Source organism: Lynx rufus, unplaced genomic scaffold (assembly GCF_022079265.1).
Source record: "Lynx rufus isolate CCGP_SWC_20201006 ecotype Redwood Valley unplaced genomic scaffold, mLynRuf1.p SCAF_7, whole genome shotgun sequence".
Classification (NCBI taxonomy): domain Eukaryota; kingdom Metazoa; phylum Chordata; class Mammalia; order Carnivora; family Felidae; genus Lynx; species Lynx rufus.
Genome location: NW_025814889.1, coordinates 131,480,748 through 131,496,822, shown reverse-complemented (window position 1 = coordinate 131,496,822; position 16,075 = coordinate 131,480,748). Strand labels below are relative to the sequence as shown.

The following is a 16,075-nucleotide window of genomic DNA, read 5'->3' as shown; positions in this document are numbered from 1 at the left end:
TGAGAGGTGTGTTTTCCAGGTGGCGCTAACCAGAGCTGCTGAGGATTGAATATAAAGGGTAAAGAAAAGAGAGAAATCGGGAAAACACACGATTTGGGGCCTGAGCTTCCAGCATGCTGGGGACGTGGAACAGACTGCAGGAAAACCAGGTTTGGAGGGAGGTGCAAGTCGTGGGTGGCCCCCCGCCCCCACGCGCTTCCTCTCCCCCCATCTCCCATGCTCCACACGCTCCCATCACCCACACCGGGTTCACAAGTCAGCGAGATGCTAACCAGTGCCATGGGCATCTGGGGGCTTGGCCTGCCCGGTAGCCTTTTCCCTTTCTCTGCGCACAACGTCGCCCTGATTTCCTTTGGGCAATCTCTTCCCCCGCGCTGAGGCCATGAGGTGTGCACAGGGGTCTGACCCCCCATCCCTGATCACCAGGGCACGGGCACATGACCCATGCTGGGTCCCAGGGAGAACCCTTCCTGGGACTTGAGCAACATCTATGGGAAGACTGCACCCTCTGTCTTGGGAGCTGATATGCAGATAGGATACAGCCTGGTACTGATATTGCTCATTGTGCCCTGACTGGGGGAAGGTCTGGGGGAGAATGAAGGCAGCGCGGAAGGAAACATAGCAGAGACCAGATTTCTGATAGTATTTGAACATCTGGATCCAGCCATGCCTGAAGTCACAAACCCCTAAACTTTTTACTTATGTGGGTCATTCCGTTTATGTGCAGCCAGTTTCTGTCAATTGCAACCTGATCCTAACCAACGAGTCGTGAGACGATGTATTTAAAGCAGGTAGCACGGGGGCGCCTGGGTGGCTCGGTCGGTTAAGCGTCCGACTTCGGCTCAGGTCATGATCTCGCGGTCCGTGAGTTCGAGCCCCGCGTCGGGCTCTGTGCTGACAGCTGGGAGCCTGGAGCCTGCTTCGGATTCTGTGTCGCCCTCTCTCTCTACCCCTCCCCTGCTCGCACTCTGTCTCTGTCTCTCTCTCTCTCAAAAATAAATAAACGTTTAAAAATAATAATAAAAATAAATACAGCTGATGTATGGCACACCATGGCCGCTCCTCAATTATATGGGAACTGTTACGATTACTCGGGTCACCAAAGGAAGCTGTGCCAGGGGACCCAGATGGCCAGGGAGATCTGGCCAGGCCTCAGGCCATCACCACACCTGTGGTCACGGGGACCAACCTGGCCTGGAAGGACTCACCTTCCTTTCTCTGGCCTGCGGTATCTCCTCCCGCAGGGGCCCGGGTGACGGGACATGGAACCCTTCGGGCACTGTCAGCTCTGGGCCCCTCCTGGGGCTTCCTTGGGATCATCACGGTGAGTTCGTCCCAGCTGGGAGCCTCTTCCTGCCTTTCAACAGTGTCCCAGTCCTGCCGGGGAAGGGAGGAAAAGCATATTTGGAGCCTTTGGGCCTGTGCCCCCAGCACGAGACGGGTAGAAGGAAGGGAAAGGCACCGACATTGAAAGAGCACCTGCTGAATGCCCTGCACTGTGCTGGGCTCCTTAAGGCACGAACTTAGCTAACCTCCAATCAACCCACGAGGTAGGCATGTATGTTGGTGCTCAGAACTCTGCCCAAAGTCACACAGCTGGGAAACAGTTGAGGTGGGAGGAGGACTTGAACCCAGGGCAGTTGGACTCCCTGCAGTGGCACAGCAGCCCCCAGTCCCCAGAGGCACTCCCAGGGTCCAGAGAGAAGTGAGGTCAAAGCCTCGCCCCTCCACTTCCCAGATAGGTAGCCTTAGGTAAGTTGCTTCCCTTCTCCAAGCCTCAGTTTTCTTGCCCCAAAATGGGGCCATAAAAGTCTCTACCTCTGAGCGGGTGGTGAGTCTTCTTGAACCCACACCTGCCATCCCATCACTTCCCCTTGGAGGTCTCACACATAGCCTGCCTTTTCTGCCCTGTGACAGCCCTTTGAGGGGTGAGTACCCCCGGAAGCTCCCAGGCAGATGGCCCCCAGCCCTTCCCTGGGCCCCCCAGCCTGCTCCCTCTCCTCTGTCCCTCGGAGATCTATCCCAGGGCTGGTCATGGAGTTCAGTGGTGTGTGACCAGGACAGGGCTCAGGACCAGTTCTGTCCGAGGTCTAGGCAGCACGCCCGACATCCCGGCCCTCTGTGACCTTGAGAGTTTTTGGAAGGCTGACCCGGTTGGTGATTCACCTGAAACTCCTTCCGTCTTTTCGCCGCCAAGCCCCAGCCCCCTGGGCCCGCCCTGCAGAGACCCCCCCCCCGCACCCCTCCCAGGCGGTTGGTCCAGCCGGCTAAATCTCCAGAGGACCTTGGCCCGGCTCCCTGGTGTGAGAGGCTCAGCCCTTGTCTGGAGTTGTGGGCGGGACCCCAGGGCTGGCACAGAGGGGCGATCGTGACCCCAGCTTTTCATCCCCAGCTCACCACGGAGGACGAGTCGCTGGGATCATCAGGGGTGTTGCACTCAGGGCTGGAGCTGGTGCCGGAGTCGGGGCCTTCGTCGAAGTTGCCGCTCAGGGAGGAGGCCAGACCCTCCAGGTAGGGCACTACCTCTTGGCCCTGGCTCCTGGGGGCGGCTGTGGGGCCCTCTGCAGAGGACCCTGCTGACGGGCCCCTGGGAGAAGAGACAGACCTATGACTTCTTCCCCCCAAAGTCATGGGAATTAGGGAGTGATACCCCCACCCAGGGACACACACACCTCGCATTAGAGCAAAGGAGGGAGCTAACACCAAGGGCTCTCTGTGCTGGGCTCTTCACATGGACCGTCTCTTTCAGCTACAACAGTCTCCCTTTGAAACGTGTGTAATGATGCCCATTTTACAGATGAAGACACTGAGGCTCAGAGAGGTCAAGGGACTGGCCAAGGTCACAGAGCTAGGAAGGGCTACAGCTGCATTGTGAAGTAAAGCCCTGGTTTAGGAAGCCAGTCAGGACAGCCACAGGCCCGGGAAGGCTTACAGATGGCAGTCTCCCCAAAGAGTGACCCACAGATTGACCTATAAATTGGAAAGGGATAATGGCCGTGAAAAAGAGGTCTGTGGTCAAATGAGTCTGGGACATACCACACACTTCTCCTACCTCCCCTACCTCAAAGCCCAAGGCCCGCTAGCAAACTAAAGGTGCTGACAAGTCTTGCAAGAGAGATATTCAAATCTGTTTATCCCAGCCTTTCTGAAACATATTTGATGGCAGAGCTGGTTTTTGTTTTGTTTTTAAAATAATACCTCCCTGTGAGGAATGCATGTTCCCCAAGCAAAGCCAATCTGATTCAATTCCTCTTATTTCCTAAACAGGGAAACTGAGGCATGGAGGAGGGGAAACATTTGCCCATGCTCCCTTTGCCCATCAGGGATGGAAGTGAAGCTGGAACCCAGGTTTCCGGACCCTCAACCACGACCTCCCAAGGCACCTTGGCCTAAAGAGGGACTTCAGCTCAGGCCTGGGCGTGGAGGGAATCCCAGAGCCTGGAGCAGGTAGGTGGGTGGTAACAGGTGCCGCGCCCCGCCCCCGCCCCCCTCCAGTGCTGACACTGTTTAATCTTTTAAAGCTGTGCAAAGGGAACCAGGAAATGTGAGCGGTGGGGGGCCATGCCCCCTGCGGGGTGGGTGCCTGGCAGCTCCATTCCCCAGAGCAAACTGAGCTAGGGCCCCAGGAACATGCCCACTGCCTGCCTATGCCCAGGCCGTGTGACCTGACCATATGACCCACACTGGCAGCCAGCAGACAGATCCTGCCATCGTGAAGGGGTGCAGGGTGGGGGCGGGTGAGGGCATCCTCCCCTCGGGAGCCCCTCCCCAAGCCTGGGGCTCTACCCACCTCTCTGGCCCTGGCCCAAGGCCCAGGCCCACCACGGACTGGCAGCCGGAGGTCGAGGAACCGAGAGGACCCTCAGAGACAGGCAGGCGGCGAGGCAGGTCGCAGTAAGGCACCTCAGCACCTGGAGGGCTCCCCGGCTCCTGGGGCAGAGTTGGAGAGAGGAGGCAGCTCCTGGCCCACGTGGGGGTTCCCCTCCCCCCACACGCAGCCCCTCCCCCCACCAGGCCGGATGGAAGTGTCCAGGCATCTCCTCCTGGGATCTCAGGCTTCTCAAGGAGAGCTGTCCGTCAGTCTGGAAGCGCCTCTTGGGACCCAAGCCGGGGGGCTGGCGGAGATAGAGGGTGTGTGCACGCACGTGTGTGTGGACAGGTATGTGTTTGCACAAAAGCCCGTGCGGGTGCGAGCGGGCCCACGTGCGTGCGTATGCAAGTCCGGGGAGTGGGTACGCTAACACACGCGTTTGCGTGAAGTTCATTACTACATGCGTGTTGCTGCACGCGGACGTGTGTGTGTGCCGGAGGGTGGGAGGTAAACAAAGGGACACAAAAGCAGGGTGGGGTCTTCCACAGCTGGAAAACAAGGGTGAGGAGGGGAGGGTGAGGACAAGGACCAGCCCGGCCTGGGGACTGAAGGCAATGGGAGAAAAAGGAAGTCTGAGGTCTGAGGAAGACCTTGGAGGAAGGAGAGACTTTCGGGGCTAAAGGAGGGGCAGGGGGCTCCGCGGGTGGGGCGGGCGGGCGGGTCCGGGCCCCAGGGGGGCGGGTGGGGCCCTGAGCCCAAGGCCCTTCTGTCCCTCCCTCGCCCTCAGCAGGGCCACACCTGGGAAGGCTGGTGCCGGGCTCACCCGGGGGGAACGGCCGCTCACCTCCGGAAGGCCCCCCCATTCCTCCCCACCTCCCCGGGGTGGCGGGCCCTCCCTGGAGGTGGGAGACAGCGGCCACAGCACCCTGCACCCCGCCTCCTCTCAGGTTACCTGGGCGGCGGGCTCCGCGGTGGCGGCTGGCGGCTGTCAGCACCCTCGTCCCCGGGGGGCTCCGGCTCAGGCCCCCACGCTGCCGCCCTCCCAGGCCTTGACTCTGGGCCGTGGTGGTGGCGGCGGCCGAGGCAGCGAAACCTTAGAGGGGCCGGCTGCGAGCAGGGGCCCCTCATTACTCTTTCATAAGCCGGGGCCCAGCCAAGAACAATGCGGGACATGAAACCGCAGGAACCTGATCCCCGCGCGCTCACCTGAGAGCCGGGCGGGGCGGGGGCCCGGGCACGGGCTCCCCGGGGACCCCGGAGCTCAGCGCCCGGGGCCGAGGCCACAGCCTGGCCACGGTTCAGGGTGGGCAGAGACGGCCCCGGATTGCAAGAAAGCCACCCGCGGGCCCTGGGCAGCGCCCCGGAGTGGGGCCGGCGTATCTGTCGTGCCGTCCAAGCCAGAGGAGGCCCGTCTGGGTTCAGTTTCGCCCCCTGCCCCGGAGCCAGATTCTGATCAGAACTCAACAGCGGGAGGTGTCAGATCCAGCCTGGCGCCTTGGCCGCCCTGGGGACCTTGCCACATGAATGAGGAGGGAGCAGAAGCACGGGGTACCAAAAAGGGGTCCAGCCCAGCTGGGCCCAAGCAGGACCCCCCCCCCCGCCTGTCATGGCACCTCCTCCTTGCTTTCACCCCCAGCCCCCTACACTACCCACTGTCCCCGTGAGCAGTCCCAGTAGCCAGTCCCTGGCTCTGATTTCCTGTCTGGCGGGTCAGCACGGGCTCTGGCCTCAGACAGACATCAGGCCCAATCCTGGCACCTCCATTTCCCAGCTGGGTGACCTCAGCTTGGTGGCTTCCCTCTCTGAGACTGGGTTTCTCATCTCCAAAACCGGGGTGATAAAAGCACCCACCTCCTAGGGGTGTCACGAGAATTAAACGGGTTAATACTTGTAAAGGGCTTAGAACAGGACCCGGTCTGTACATCTTATGTATAATAAAAAATGTAAAACCATTAAAGAGAATTTCATTAGTGTTAAATCAATAGGATGTTAAACACATTTAAGAATAGGGGCGCCTGGGTGGCGCAGTCGGTTAAGCGTCCGACTTCAGCCAGGTCACGATCTCGCGGTCCGTGAGTTCGAGCCCCGCGTCAGGCTCTGGGCTGATGGCTCAGAGCCTGGAGCCTGTTTCCGATTCTGTGTCTCCCTCTCTCTCTGCCCCTCCCCCGTTCATGCTCTGTCTCTCTCTGTCCCAAAAATAAATAAAATAAAAAAAAATACTTTAAAAAGAATAAATACGCTGAGAAGCGCCTGGCTGGCTCAGTCAGAGAAGCATGTGACTCTTGTTCTCGGGGTCGTGAGTTCGAGCCCCACATGGGGTGTAGAGGTTATTTAAATAAGTAAAACTTAAAAAAAAAAAAAAAAGAATAGGGGCGCCTGGGTGGCTCAATGGGTTAAGCGTCCGACTTCAGCTCAGGTCATGATCTCGCGTTTGTGAGTTTGAGCCCCGCATCGGGCTCTGGGCTGATGGCTCAGAGCCTGGAGCCTGCTTCCGATTCTGTGTCTCCCTCTCTCTCTGCCCCTCCCCTGTTCACACTCTGTCTCTCTCGCGCGCTCTCAAAAATAAACAAACATAAAAAAAAAAAAAGAAGAAATACATTGAAAGAGATGTGTGTGCCTGGCAGACAGCAGAACCCTCCCACCTCCCTCCGTGCAGACCCTGGCCTTGACCTGGTGGCCCATGTGATTTCCAGGGATAATCCCTCCCCCATCTCTCAGCCTATAGAAAGCTCAGCTGAGAGCAGAGCACAGAGGCATCCAGGACCCAGGTTCCTAGGGGAGCTACAGTACGCTTCAGGGAGAGGGTTGCCCTGGGACCTGGGGCCACTTCTACACACTCTCGGTTAGCATAACGCCTGGCACCTTTTAAGCACCCGTTCAGTATGAACAGTGTGAACACGTGAGCTGGCCCCAGGTCTCAGCCCAGAAGTGGCTGGATTGACTCTAGAATGCGGACCTGTCTGTATCTAAGCTTCTCCTCCTGTTCCCACACGTGCCATCTCCCCAGCCGCTGGGGAAGGGCATGTGCCTCAGAGACAGACCCACGGGGCTTTCAGGCATGTTCCCTGAACTCGGGGCTGAGGGTAGAGCGCTGTTATTGGTGGTGTCAAGACAGGTAGAAAACAATCCTCCAGACTGACTTCTCGGGTCGGGAAGGCGGGAGAGACGAAACTGATGTGTATTGAATTGACCACATGTGACTTGGGCCACACAGTGCCAGATGCCCTGAGTGAGAACGCCCTGTTGCCCCGCTTTACCCATTAGGAGAGTGGAGCCAGAGAGGGTAAGTGGCCCCAGGCCACACAGCAGGTAAAGGGCAAACCCAGGTTTGGAACTCTGGCTTGCCTGCTTTCAAAGCTGAACGGCAACTCCCTTATAATGGCCACCTCGTGGAGCCTGACGCCCCGCATAAACCGGCTGCCAGGCTTAAGAGGAGCCTTGGGATCCTCTGGGAATGATGGAGCCATGGGGGGGGGGAGGGGGGCGGGGGCAGGTGGGGTCAAGGCTGGAGGGGGTCCGTGGAGATTCACAGGTCCCCTGCTTCTCCTAGGGCTCTGGGTTTACGTGCAGCGGGGCTTGGCCTAAGACCACATGGATTGCCAAGTGAGAAAACACATTCCCTTTCGCTCCTTCAATACCTTCAAGGAGAAAGTCTCCTGTGGGTGCCGGGGTGCCTTTAATGTCTCCCTAACACCCGCCAATCTCCCTTTGTAACAGAGAGACAGCGAGCTTCAGGCTCAGAACCGGCCTTCAGCCGACAAGTCTCTCTAGTTAGAATTTAAAGACGTTTCAGATTTTTTTTTTTCGTTCTTCCTTTTGAACCTTCTATATAAAGGATATGATCCTGGTTTTCTATTTATAGGGATGATATAAAGTTGCGTTTCAATATAAAGTTTAAAAGGGTGTTTATTTAAAGAACAATAAAGTAAGTACTAGATTGCATGAGGCTATGGAAAAAAAAAAATCATAAAAGCAGGAGGAGAGTGACTCACATTTGGGAAACGTACTGTGGTCCCAGCACCTCGTGGAACAGACGGCAGAACCGGGGTTCTGCCCAGGAGGAAGGCCAGTGTCTGGGTTTGGCCGCAAGTGAGTGGCCCAGCCAGGGGCAATCCGTCATGAACATCCCCATCCCAGAACACCACACCCGCTCAGGAAAGCTGGCCTACCTGGCTCCTCGCTCTGTGGGCCTCCTCCGGGTGAAAGCAGTTTTGACAGCAACCCTGGGCAAGCACGTTGGCCTCAAAGTGTTCACAGGGGACAGTCCCAGCACCTCCCTCCATATTGGCTGAGTCAGGCCACGGCAGCTCCTGCGATCTGATGGTGGCCACCGGGAAGAAAGGGGGGCAGGCAAGGGCCAGGTAATTGGCTGGTGGACCACCCGGAACCCGGCCTCAGCTGCCCCTAGACAGACAAGGACCGAGGAAATAAGGTCATCCATCCATTCATTTATTCACTCAATAAACACTCCCGGGGCGCCTACGTGGCTCAGTCGGTTAAGCGTCAGACTTCAGCTCAGGTCATGATCTCACGGTTCGTGGGTTGGAGCCCCGCGTCGGGCTCTGTGCTGACATCTCAGAGCCTGGAGCCTGCTTCGGATTCTGTGTCTCCCTCTCTCTGCTCCTCCCCCACCCACGCTCTGTCTCCCCCTCTCAAAAATAAATAAACATTAAACAAAAAAATTTTTTAAACACTCCTGAAGCACCCACTAAGCACCAGGCACTCTGCCAAGCATTTAGACATGTGATTTCTAGTCATTACCACAGTGTTGCTCAAAGTCTGTTCTAAGGACCCTGCATTAGACTCAGCCGAGCTGCTCATAAAATGCACATTCCCGGGGCACCTGGCTGGCTCAATCAGTGGAGCATGTGACTCCTGATCTCCGGGTTGTGAGTTCGAGCCCCATGTTGGGCACAGAGCTTACTTAAAAAAAAAAAAAAAAAAAAAAAAAAAAAAAAAAATATATATATATATATATATATATATATATATATATATATAAATTTTCAGTGCCTCCCCAGATCCACCCAGTCAGAATCTCTTGGAGGTGTGAGGCCTGGGGTTGTGCATTGTTAAAAAGTCTCTCAGGTGATTCAGTGCACCCTAAAGTTCGAGTGCCTTTTCTCACGGTCATCTTACATTGTAGATAAAGCCAATGCCAATTTAAGATGAGGCATCGAAGACTCACCAAGGGTCCATACCTTGTTCTAGGTCCCAGGAGCTGAACTGGTGCTCTGACTTGAGCACAGAGCTCTCCCATCTGGGGGAGGCCACTGAGAGCTCCAATGCCACGCCCTGGGAGGGGGGAAGGGGGGATGCCCCGACGACAGTGACTTGAAGATCCCTTCGTCACGCACACAGAGCCCCAGGAGGAGGGTGGGACAGAAGAGGAACCCATCTCCCCAAATCCCATGCACCTTGCGGTCCCCCCAGGTCACCAGCCCACACACCTGTCCTCACCTGGCAAGTTTCCTGCAAAGCCTACCAGGGGATAAAGCCTTGGTTGCCAATCTCAGCTGAGGGCTGCGGAATTTCTCATCCTCCCCTGGGGCAGCCAGGGCGAAGGTTCCTGGCTTCTCCACCATCAGACCTGGGGAGGTGGCAGGGCCCGTTGTGTATGTGTGTTTTGGAGGGGGGTACCCACTTGCCCCTCGATCCTTCTTGGGCCATCATCTCCCGGAGACGTCCCTTGCCCCAGTGGTGGAGGGGGCGCGAACCGGTTCCGCCCAGCTTGGGCGGTTCTTTCCTGGTCTGGCCATATAAAGGAGCATCGCCTGAGAAGGAATACGCCGCTCATCTTCCTGGGGGCGGATGGGGGCTCTGTTCCGTGTGCCCCTCACTGCTCCCGCTTCCTCCTCCTCCTTATTCCCAACCAACTGGCAGAATGCTCAAAAACGCACACTAGGTGTGGCTGTAACAATGGGAAACCTTCAGCGGACACTCATGCCCCACCCGGAGAATGGACTCCTGGACCTCTCCAGCGGGTCAGCCAGTCCCTCTCCGTATGCCTCGCCCCTCTCCCTTACCCCACCGGCCTCCTCTCCCCGCTCCCCTCCCCCGCTTCCGCAGCGCAGTACTACTGACCTCGGCTCGGGTTTCCACGCACAGGAGGTGCCCGGGTGGGATGCCGGGGTCACAGCTCCTATTTTAACAATGAATCAGAACGTTGCCCGGGAGGTGGACGAAGACCACTCCCCTGCCGCTCGCGCATAGGCTCTCTCTAGGCGCCTCATTTGCATAAGGGCTGTGAGATTGGACCACCCGAGGGCAAGGGGCGGGGCGGAGGCGGGCGGCGCCCAGAAGCCTCCGAGCGCGGGACCGGCCGCACGTTTAGCCCGAGCTGTTGGGTCTGGGTTCCCAGGGGGCCCATCAGAGGGCTGGCACTTGGCGGGGCTGTCTCCCTCTGACCTCCTTCCCGTCGATGCATCCCCTCTACGGTTCCCTAGGCTGGTCTTGACCCAGATGTCGGGCTAGAAGACTTAAATTCTCTGTGCCTCACTTTTCTTATCTGTAAAATGGGAAGGGTAGTAGTACCTGTGGGGATGAAATGAAATGCCCGGGCGTTTTCAGCCTCCATCTGCTCGCTTCCACAGACGTAGAACTCACAAAATGCACAACTCTCTCTTTTTTTTAATCCCCCCCCCCCACCTTTTAAGCTAATATTTATTTTGCACTATGCCAGCTCCTGTTCCAGAATCTTTACATTCATCAGGACACAGTAACCCAAAGGGCTAAGTACCAAGATCCTCATTTCACAGCAACTAAGGACAATTAACTTACCAGTGTCACACAGCTAGTCAGAGGCAGAGCCAAGACTAAAACCCTGGTGTGCCTGACGTCCTCTGACACCACAGAACATCTTCATTCACTAATTCACTCGGACATTCACATGTACCTGTGCTGGGCTCTGGGGAGAGGATAACATGAATAAAACGTGCCTCCTTCTGAGATGAGAAGCCCATTGACCCGTGGAAGAGATAGCCCCTGAACTAGGGCATCCTGACCCAGGATGGAATGGGTGAAAACATAGTTTAGTAACAAGGATCATGAGTTTTCAGCTTGATCCCCACTACTACGAGCAACACAGAGAGCAGGGAGACCGATAGTCAATATCCGACTCTAGCGACTCTTGGCTGTGTGCTCTTGAGAAAGTTACTTGACCACTCTGAGACTGGGGTGGGTGAGACATCTGGTGTGAGTTTGAAGCTCAGGACAGGGCCCCGGGGTCTTTAGCCCCCCTCCACCACCAAACAATAAAACCTGGAGCTAACTCACAGTCGCACTCCTGACAATTCAATTCACGAAATACTCAATGGAGCCCCTACCTTGTAGGTAGGCGGTGCTGAGGATACTTAGCAAAGAAAAGATTGAATCTTCTGCTTTCTTGGTGCTTTACACTGCAGTGGAGAGCAACAGACCCCAAACAAGATAGATAAACAATATATGGAGTATGTGGGCTGGTGAGAGGTGCTAAGGAGAAAAATGAAGCCGGGAAGGGGCTGGTGTGGGAGGGCATTACATTTGAAGTAAGGTGGTCAGGAAAGCCTCGCTGACCTGTGACATCTGAGCAAAGGCCTGGAAAAGAGAGAGGGAGCCTGCAGGCCCTGGGGAAGAACAGACTGGCTGAGGGGACAGAGTGTGGAGGCTGGAGTAGAGAGTAGGGCGAGGCAGGGAGGAGGGGAAAAGTCCTGGGGCAGGACGGGTTTGTCCTGAGCGCACTCCCTAGCTCTGGAGCTGCCTGGCTGGGCCCCTGGAGGGCAGGAGAAGATGGTAGGAGGATGGGCAGAAGCCAGGGTCCTGAAGGAGAGATAACTGGACAGGAGGCAGGAGGAGGAGGCCAGGGAACCCCGGGTACTCTTGAAAGAAGCCCCACTCTTGGAGGGGACCGTGGCTCTGAGAGTGATTGAGGCCCAAAGCGGGGCTTTTAATCATCTAAGTAGTAACAGCCCCTCCTTTTCCCAAGGGGGCAAAGCTGGCCTGTCTGCATACATGATGGGGTTTCTCCCAGCACCTCCCTGTGATGAGAAGGGCAGCTGTCACCATCCCCATTTCATAGGAGTGAAACTCAAGGATGAAGCGGCTTAAGCAAGTTGCCCAAAGCCACTCACTTACTTGATGACAGAGCCTGGTCTAAAAAACACAGTCCCAGAGTCCTGTGGGATAGCTCAGATGGCTCAGGGTTAAGGGCGCAATGGCAGCCAGGGCAGCGCTCGTCCCCACTGTCACCATTATATCTCAGCCTCACACCCCCCTTTCTGCTCCCTGAAGAGTCTGTGCCCGCTCGTCTCTGTCTTTGCTCATGCTGTTCCCTGTGGCTGGGATCCGCTCTCCCAGGGGTCTGGGGTAGCTGAACCACCGCTGACATTACTAGACCCATGCCACCCCTCCGACCTTGACCTTGGCTTCCTCCCACTCCTGTGGGAATGGTCATCCCAACCTCGGAGGATCATGTGCTCCGGGCAGGCGCGGTAGTGATGCAGGGGGCGTGGCCCGGTAGAGCAGAAGCAGGAAGGCTGCAGTCTCTAATGGGGTCATCAGGGCTGGCTCCAGCCCATGGCCGCCTGGGAAGTGGTGATCGGGGCAGCCGGGCTTACTTTTCTCTTTTCTTTTTTTTAACTAAAAATTTTAAACTTTTTTTTAATGTTTATTTTTGAGAGAGAGAGAGAGAAAGCGAGTGGGGAAGGGGCAGAGAGAGACGGAGACACAGAATCCGAGCAGGCTCCGAGCTGTCAGCCCAGAGCCTGATGTGGGGTTTGAACTCATGGACTGCGAGATCATGACCTGAGCCGAAATCAGACGCTTAACCGACTGAGCCACCCAGGCTCCTACCCACCACCCCCCCCCTTTTTTTTTTAAATTGCAGCCAGGCTTACTTTTACCGAAGAAGCCAGAAACCTGAACTTCTGCATGAAATCTCAACATCTTAAAATATGGCTAAGTCAAATTGTTTTGGTTTTGGTTTGGTTTTTGCCTCAAAAAATTGGGTAAACACTCAGATTTGTTCCTCTTCACAGAGATCTTTAGTCAAGGGCAAAAGACTTCTAGGATCTGAAGAAAAACCAGAGTATAAGTCAAATTGTTTGTTTCTTTAAGTCAAATTGTTTTTAAATACTCTGTGAGTCAGACCAAGCTAATATGCAGTGTTCCTGAACTGGTAAATCACAGATAGATTTTCCTTTAAGTGTATTTATTTTGAGAAAGAGAGGGCGGGGGGTGGGGGTAGGGGGGAATAAGTGGGGGAGGGGCACAGAGAGAGAGGAACAGAGAATCCAAAGGGGTTCTATGCTGACCGCACAGACCCTGATGTGGGGCTCAAACTCAGGAACCACGAGACCATGACCTGAAGTCAGACGTTTAACCAACTGAGCCTCCCGGGCACCCCTCACAGATAGGTTTTTTATTCCCTTAGTGATAGTTGAAATAGCACCCCCTCCAGGAAGCCCTCCCTGCTTCCCCGGCCTTAAGAAAAGGGCTCACTGTGCTGAGCTGAGATCTCATACAAGACTCACATGGCTCCTAGGGTGTCTTTCGTGTTGTGGACCATGTGAGTGCGCCCCTGGAAGGGAAGACTCGGCTTGTTCAGCCAATGGGTCAGTATTCGTGTCTGTATCGAGAGTATGGCTTGCTTCATGAGGGGGCCACCTCAGTGTGCCTCAACTGCAAAATGGGCTTAATGGCATTGCCTAGACCGTGGGGTTACTGTGAGAGCTCAGTGAGCGAAACCAGGTAGAGTGGCTGGTATACAGTGAGTGTTCAATAAATGCTACTAATACCTCTCCTCCAGTCTTCTCCATTCGGTCCCCACAGCTATAGCTTGTGAGCCACGAGTCGACCGTGGGCAGGGACTGCCCTCTCCTGCTCACCAGTGGATCCCCAGTGGCTGGGACTTCTTAGCGCTCAGTAAATGCTTGGGGAGGGAGTGAATGGACACCTGCCTGAGAGGAGGGCCTCCCTGCCTCTCACAGAATGACAACAGGGTCCTGGAGCCCCCAGTACTCCCAGTGCACCATCCACGCTGCCACTGGGCGGAGGGGGGATGTCTCTGAAACAGTCACTGACCCTGACTTTCCCCTGCCAACCCCCCAACCCCACCTCAGGGGGTCCCAGTGTCCACAAGCTAAGGGTCCAGATCCTTAGCTCAGTATTTGAGGCCCTTCAGGGGCTCCCTGGCTGCCCCCCCACCTGCCAGCTCATCCCCTCCCGCAGCCGCCTGGCCAATCCAAATCGTCCCTCAAGATTCAGGTCAAGGGTCACCTGTCTCTGCTCTGTGCCCCTCTGGGCCCTCTAATACTTTGCTGAACCTCTGGCCTCCAGAGGGACTCCCATGTGTCTGCCCCCTCCCTGGGATGCAGGGACTATGTCTTCTTAGCCATGTCGTGTAACCGCTGACATTATGTACCTGGAGACTCAGTTTTCTCACCCGTCAAATGGAGCTGATATCCGCTCACAGTGCTGTTCTGAGTTAATAATGTAACCGTCTGACACAAGAGAAGGGCTTGATAAATTGCTTTCCCAGCCTCTTTGTTTTTTGGTTGTTGTTTGGCAATCCTGCTGACTAGGGTGCAAGGGAGAGGGCAAAGCTCACTGGACGGGGAAGGTTTGTTTCACCCGGGCCCCAGGAGAGACGGATGTGGTGATGGGAAGGAGGAAAACAGATTCAGACACTTGCAGACAGGCAAACAGAAACTTGCAAACTGGGGCCAGAAAATTCTAGAACAGACTGTTTCGAGAGTTACTGGGAGCACCTGTGGGGAGGGGGAATTGGGTCCCATGTGATGCAGCCAGGATTGGTTGAGGACCCACAGTGAGAGGGGCCCTGGGCCAGAAGGAGAAACATAGCAATTACGGACACAACTTCTCACTAGGGGGCTCATGGTCAGCCTGCGAGGGGGTTGGGAGACAGACATAACCAGGTTACAATATGTTCAGTGTTTGAAAGGAGGCAACACCAAGTGTCACTGCAGCCCACGTGGGAAAAGGATTAATTCCTGGGGCTGGAGGAGGGGTCAGGGAAGGCTTCCCCGAGGAGGTGGCTCAGAACAGAGCAAGAGAGGCTGTGAGCAGTCCGTGAACTTCTAAAGGGCGCCTACCACATCTGGAAGAGGCAGATGTCGGCTCAAAACCCGGAGGACGTCTGTCACGCGGGACCCGCTCACAACTGAACAAGGCAGTGAGGACTTCAGCTCAGAAGCTGGGAAGCCCCTGCCGGAGCCATTGACAGTCCAACCCGGGGGCTTCGAGCCGCTGAGGCTCCGGGGGGCTCTGGAGAGGATGAGAGCAGAGGTCTCCCCCGCCCGGAACCGTCTCCTCCGTGGTTGCCCCCCAGGCAGGTAGCTCCGCCAGGCCTGCCCACGCGTCCCCCTGGGGAGGGCTCAACCACCCCAAAACACAACCTACCAGGAGAGCCTGTCCTCTGCTGAGCGGATGGCCTTGCTCCTTCCAGCACTGGCCTGACATGTCGGGGAAGCTCAGTGCAGTTGCCCAGGAACAGAAAAGCGTCTGCTGTGGCTCTAGTTCCATACGGTTGGATCCCCTCCCGACAGCCCTTTCCTCGTATGTTCAGCTCCCGGGGGAGACCCCACTGCTTGTACCCCACTACCGACTCTCCCCGTAGTAGCACAAGCCTCAATTCTTATTTGGGAACATGGTTCTCCAGAACGGACCGCAGTCCGCTCTCTTCCTCCTGCCCCGTCTTTGCCTTCTGCTGGACTAATGGCACTTGACAGGGGTCAAAGGTTCCTACAAGGAGGAGGGGCATGCTCCTCAATCCGTCCTCCCACCTGCTGGCTGAAAGGCAGGTGTGATGGCTGAGGCTCAAGCAGCCATCTTGGACCACGAGGTGGAAGCCAGGTGTTAAAAATTGCACAAAACAGGGGCACCTGGGGGGCTCAGTCGGTTGAGCGTCCGACTTCGGCTCAGGTCATGATCTCGCGGTTCACGAGTTCGAGCCTCGCGGCGGGCTCTGTGCTGGCAGCTCGGAGCCTGGTGCCTGCTTCGGATTCTGTGTCTCCCTCTCTCTCTGCCCCTCCCCCACTTGTGCTCTGTCTCTCAAAAATAAATAAACATTAAAAAAAAAAAAATAGCACAAAAGGCTAAAAAGTCTGCCATCCCAGCCCCCCCAGCTCCAGGCTAGTTACTTCCCTGGTAAGCTCCTCTCAAGTAAGCCAGTTATTTTTAAATTTTGGTTCATATTATATGCAGCTAAACCCAGTCCTTCTTTATAAAGCTCCCGGAAGCCCCAAGCCCAGGAGGCCCACACGACGG

The 16,075-nt window shown here is 56.2% G+C and overlaps 1 protein-coding gene and 1 pseudogene across 1 annotated transcript in view; both read right to left on the bottom strand.

Moving 5' to 3' along the window:
- TRIOBP (TRIO and F-actin binding protein) overlaps positions 1 to 8,094 on the bottom strand; it is a 51,122-nt gene extending 43,028 nt beyond the window's left edge. The window contains exons 1-4 of the mRNA XM_047065133.1: positions 7,981 to 8,094; positions 3,791 to 3,930; positions 2,398 to 2,587; positions 1,209 to 1,377 (exon numbers count right to left, since the gene is read on the bottom strand). Of these exons, the coding sequence (XP_046921089.1) occupies positions 1,209 to 1,377; positions 2,398 to 2,587; positions 3,791 to 3,930; positions 7,981 to 8,094 (613 nt within the window). The remainder of the gene's footprint in view (positions 1 to 1,208; positions 1,378 to 2,397; positions 2,588 to 3,790; positions 3,931 to 7,980) is intronic.
- A 4,679-nt stretch (positions 8,095 to 12,773) lies between these two features.
- LOC124502720 (uncharacterized) lies at positions 12,774 to 12,879 on the bottom strand (annotated as a pseudogene).
- Between the last annotated feature and the right edge of the window lie 3,196 nt (positions 12,880 to 16,075).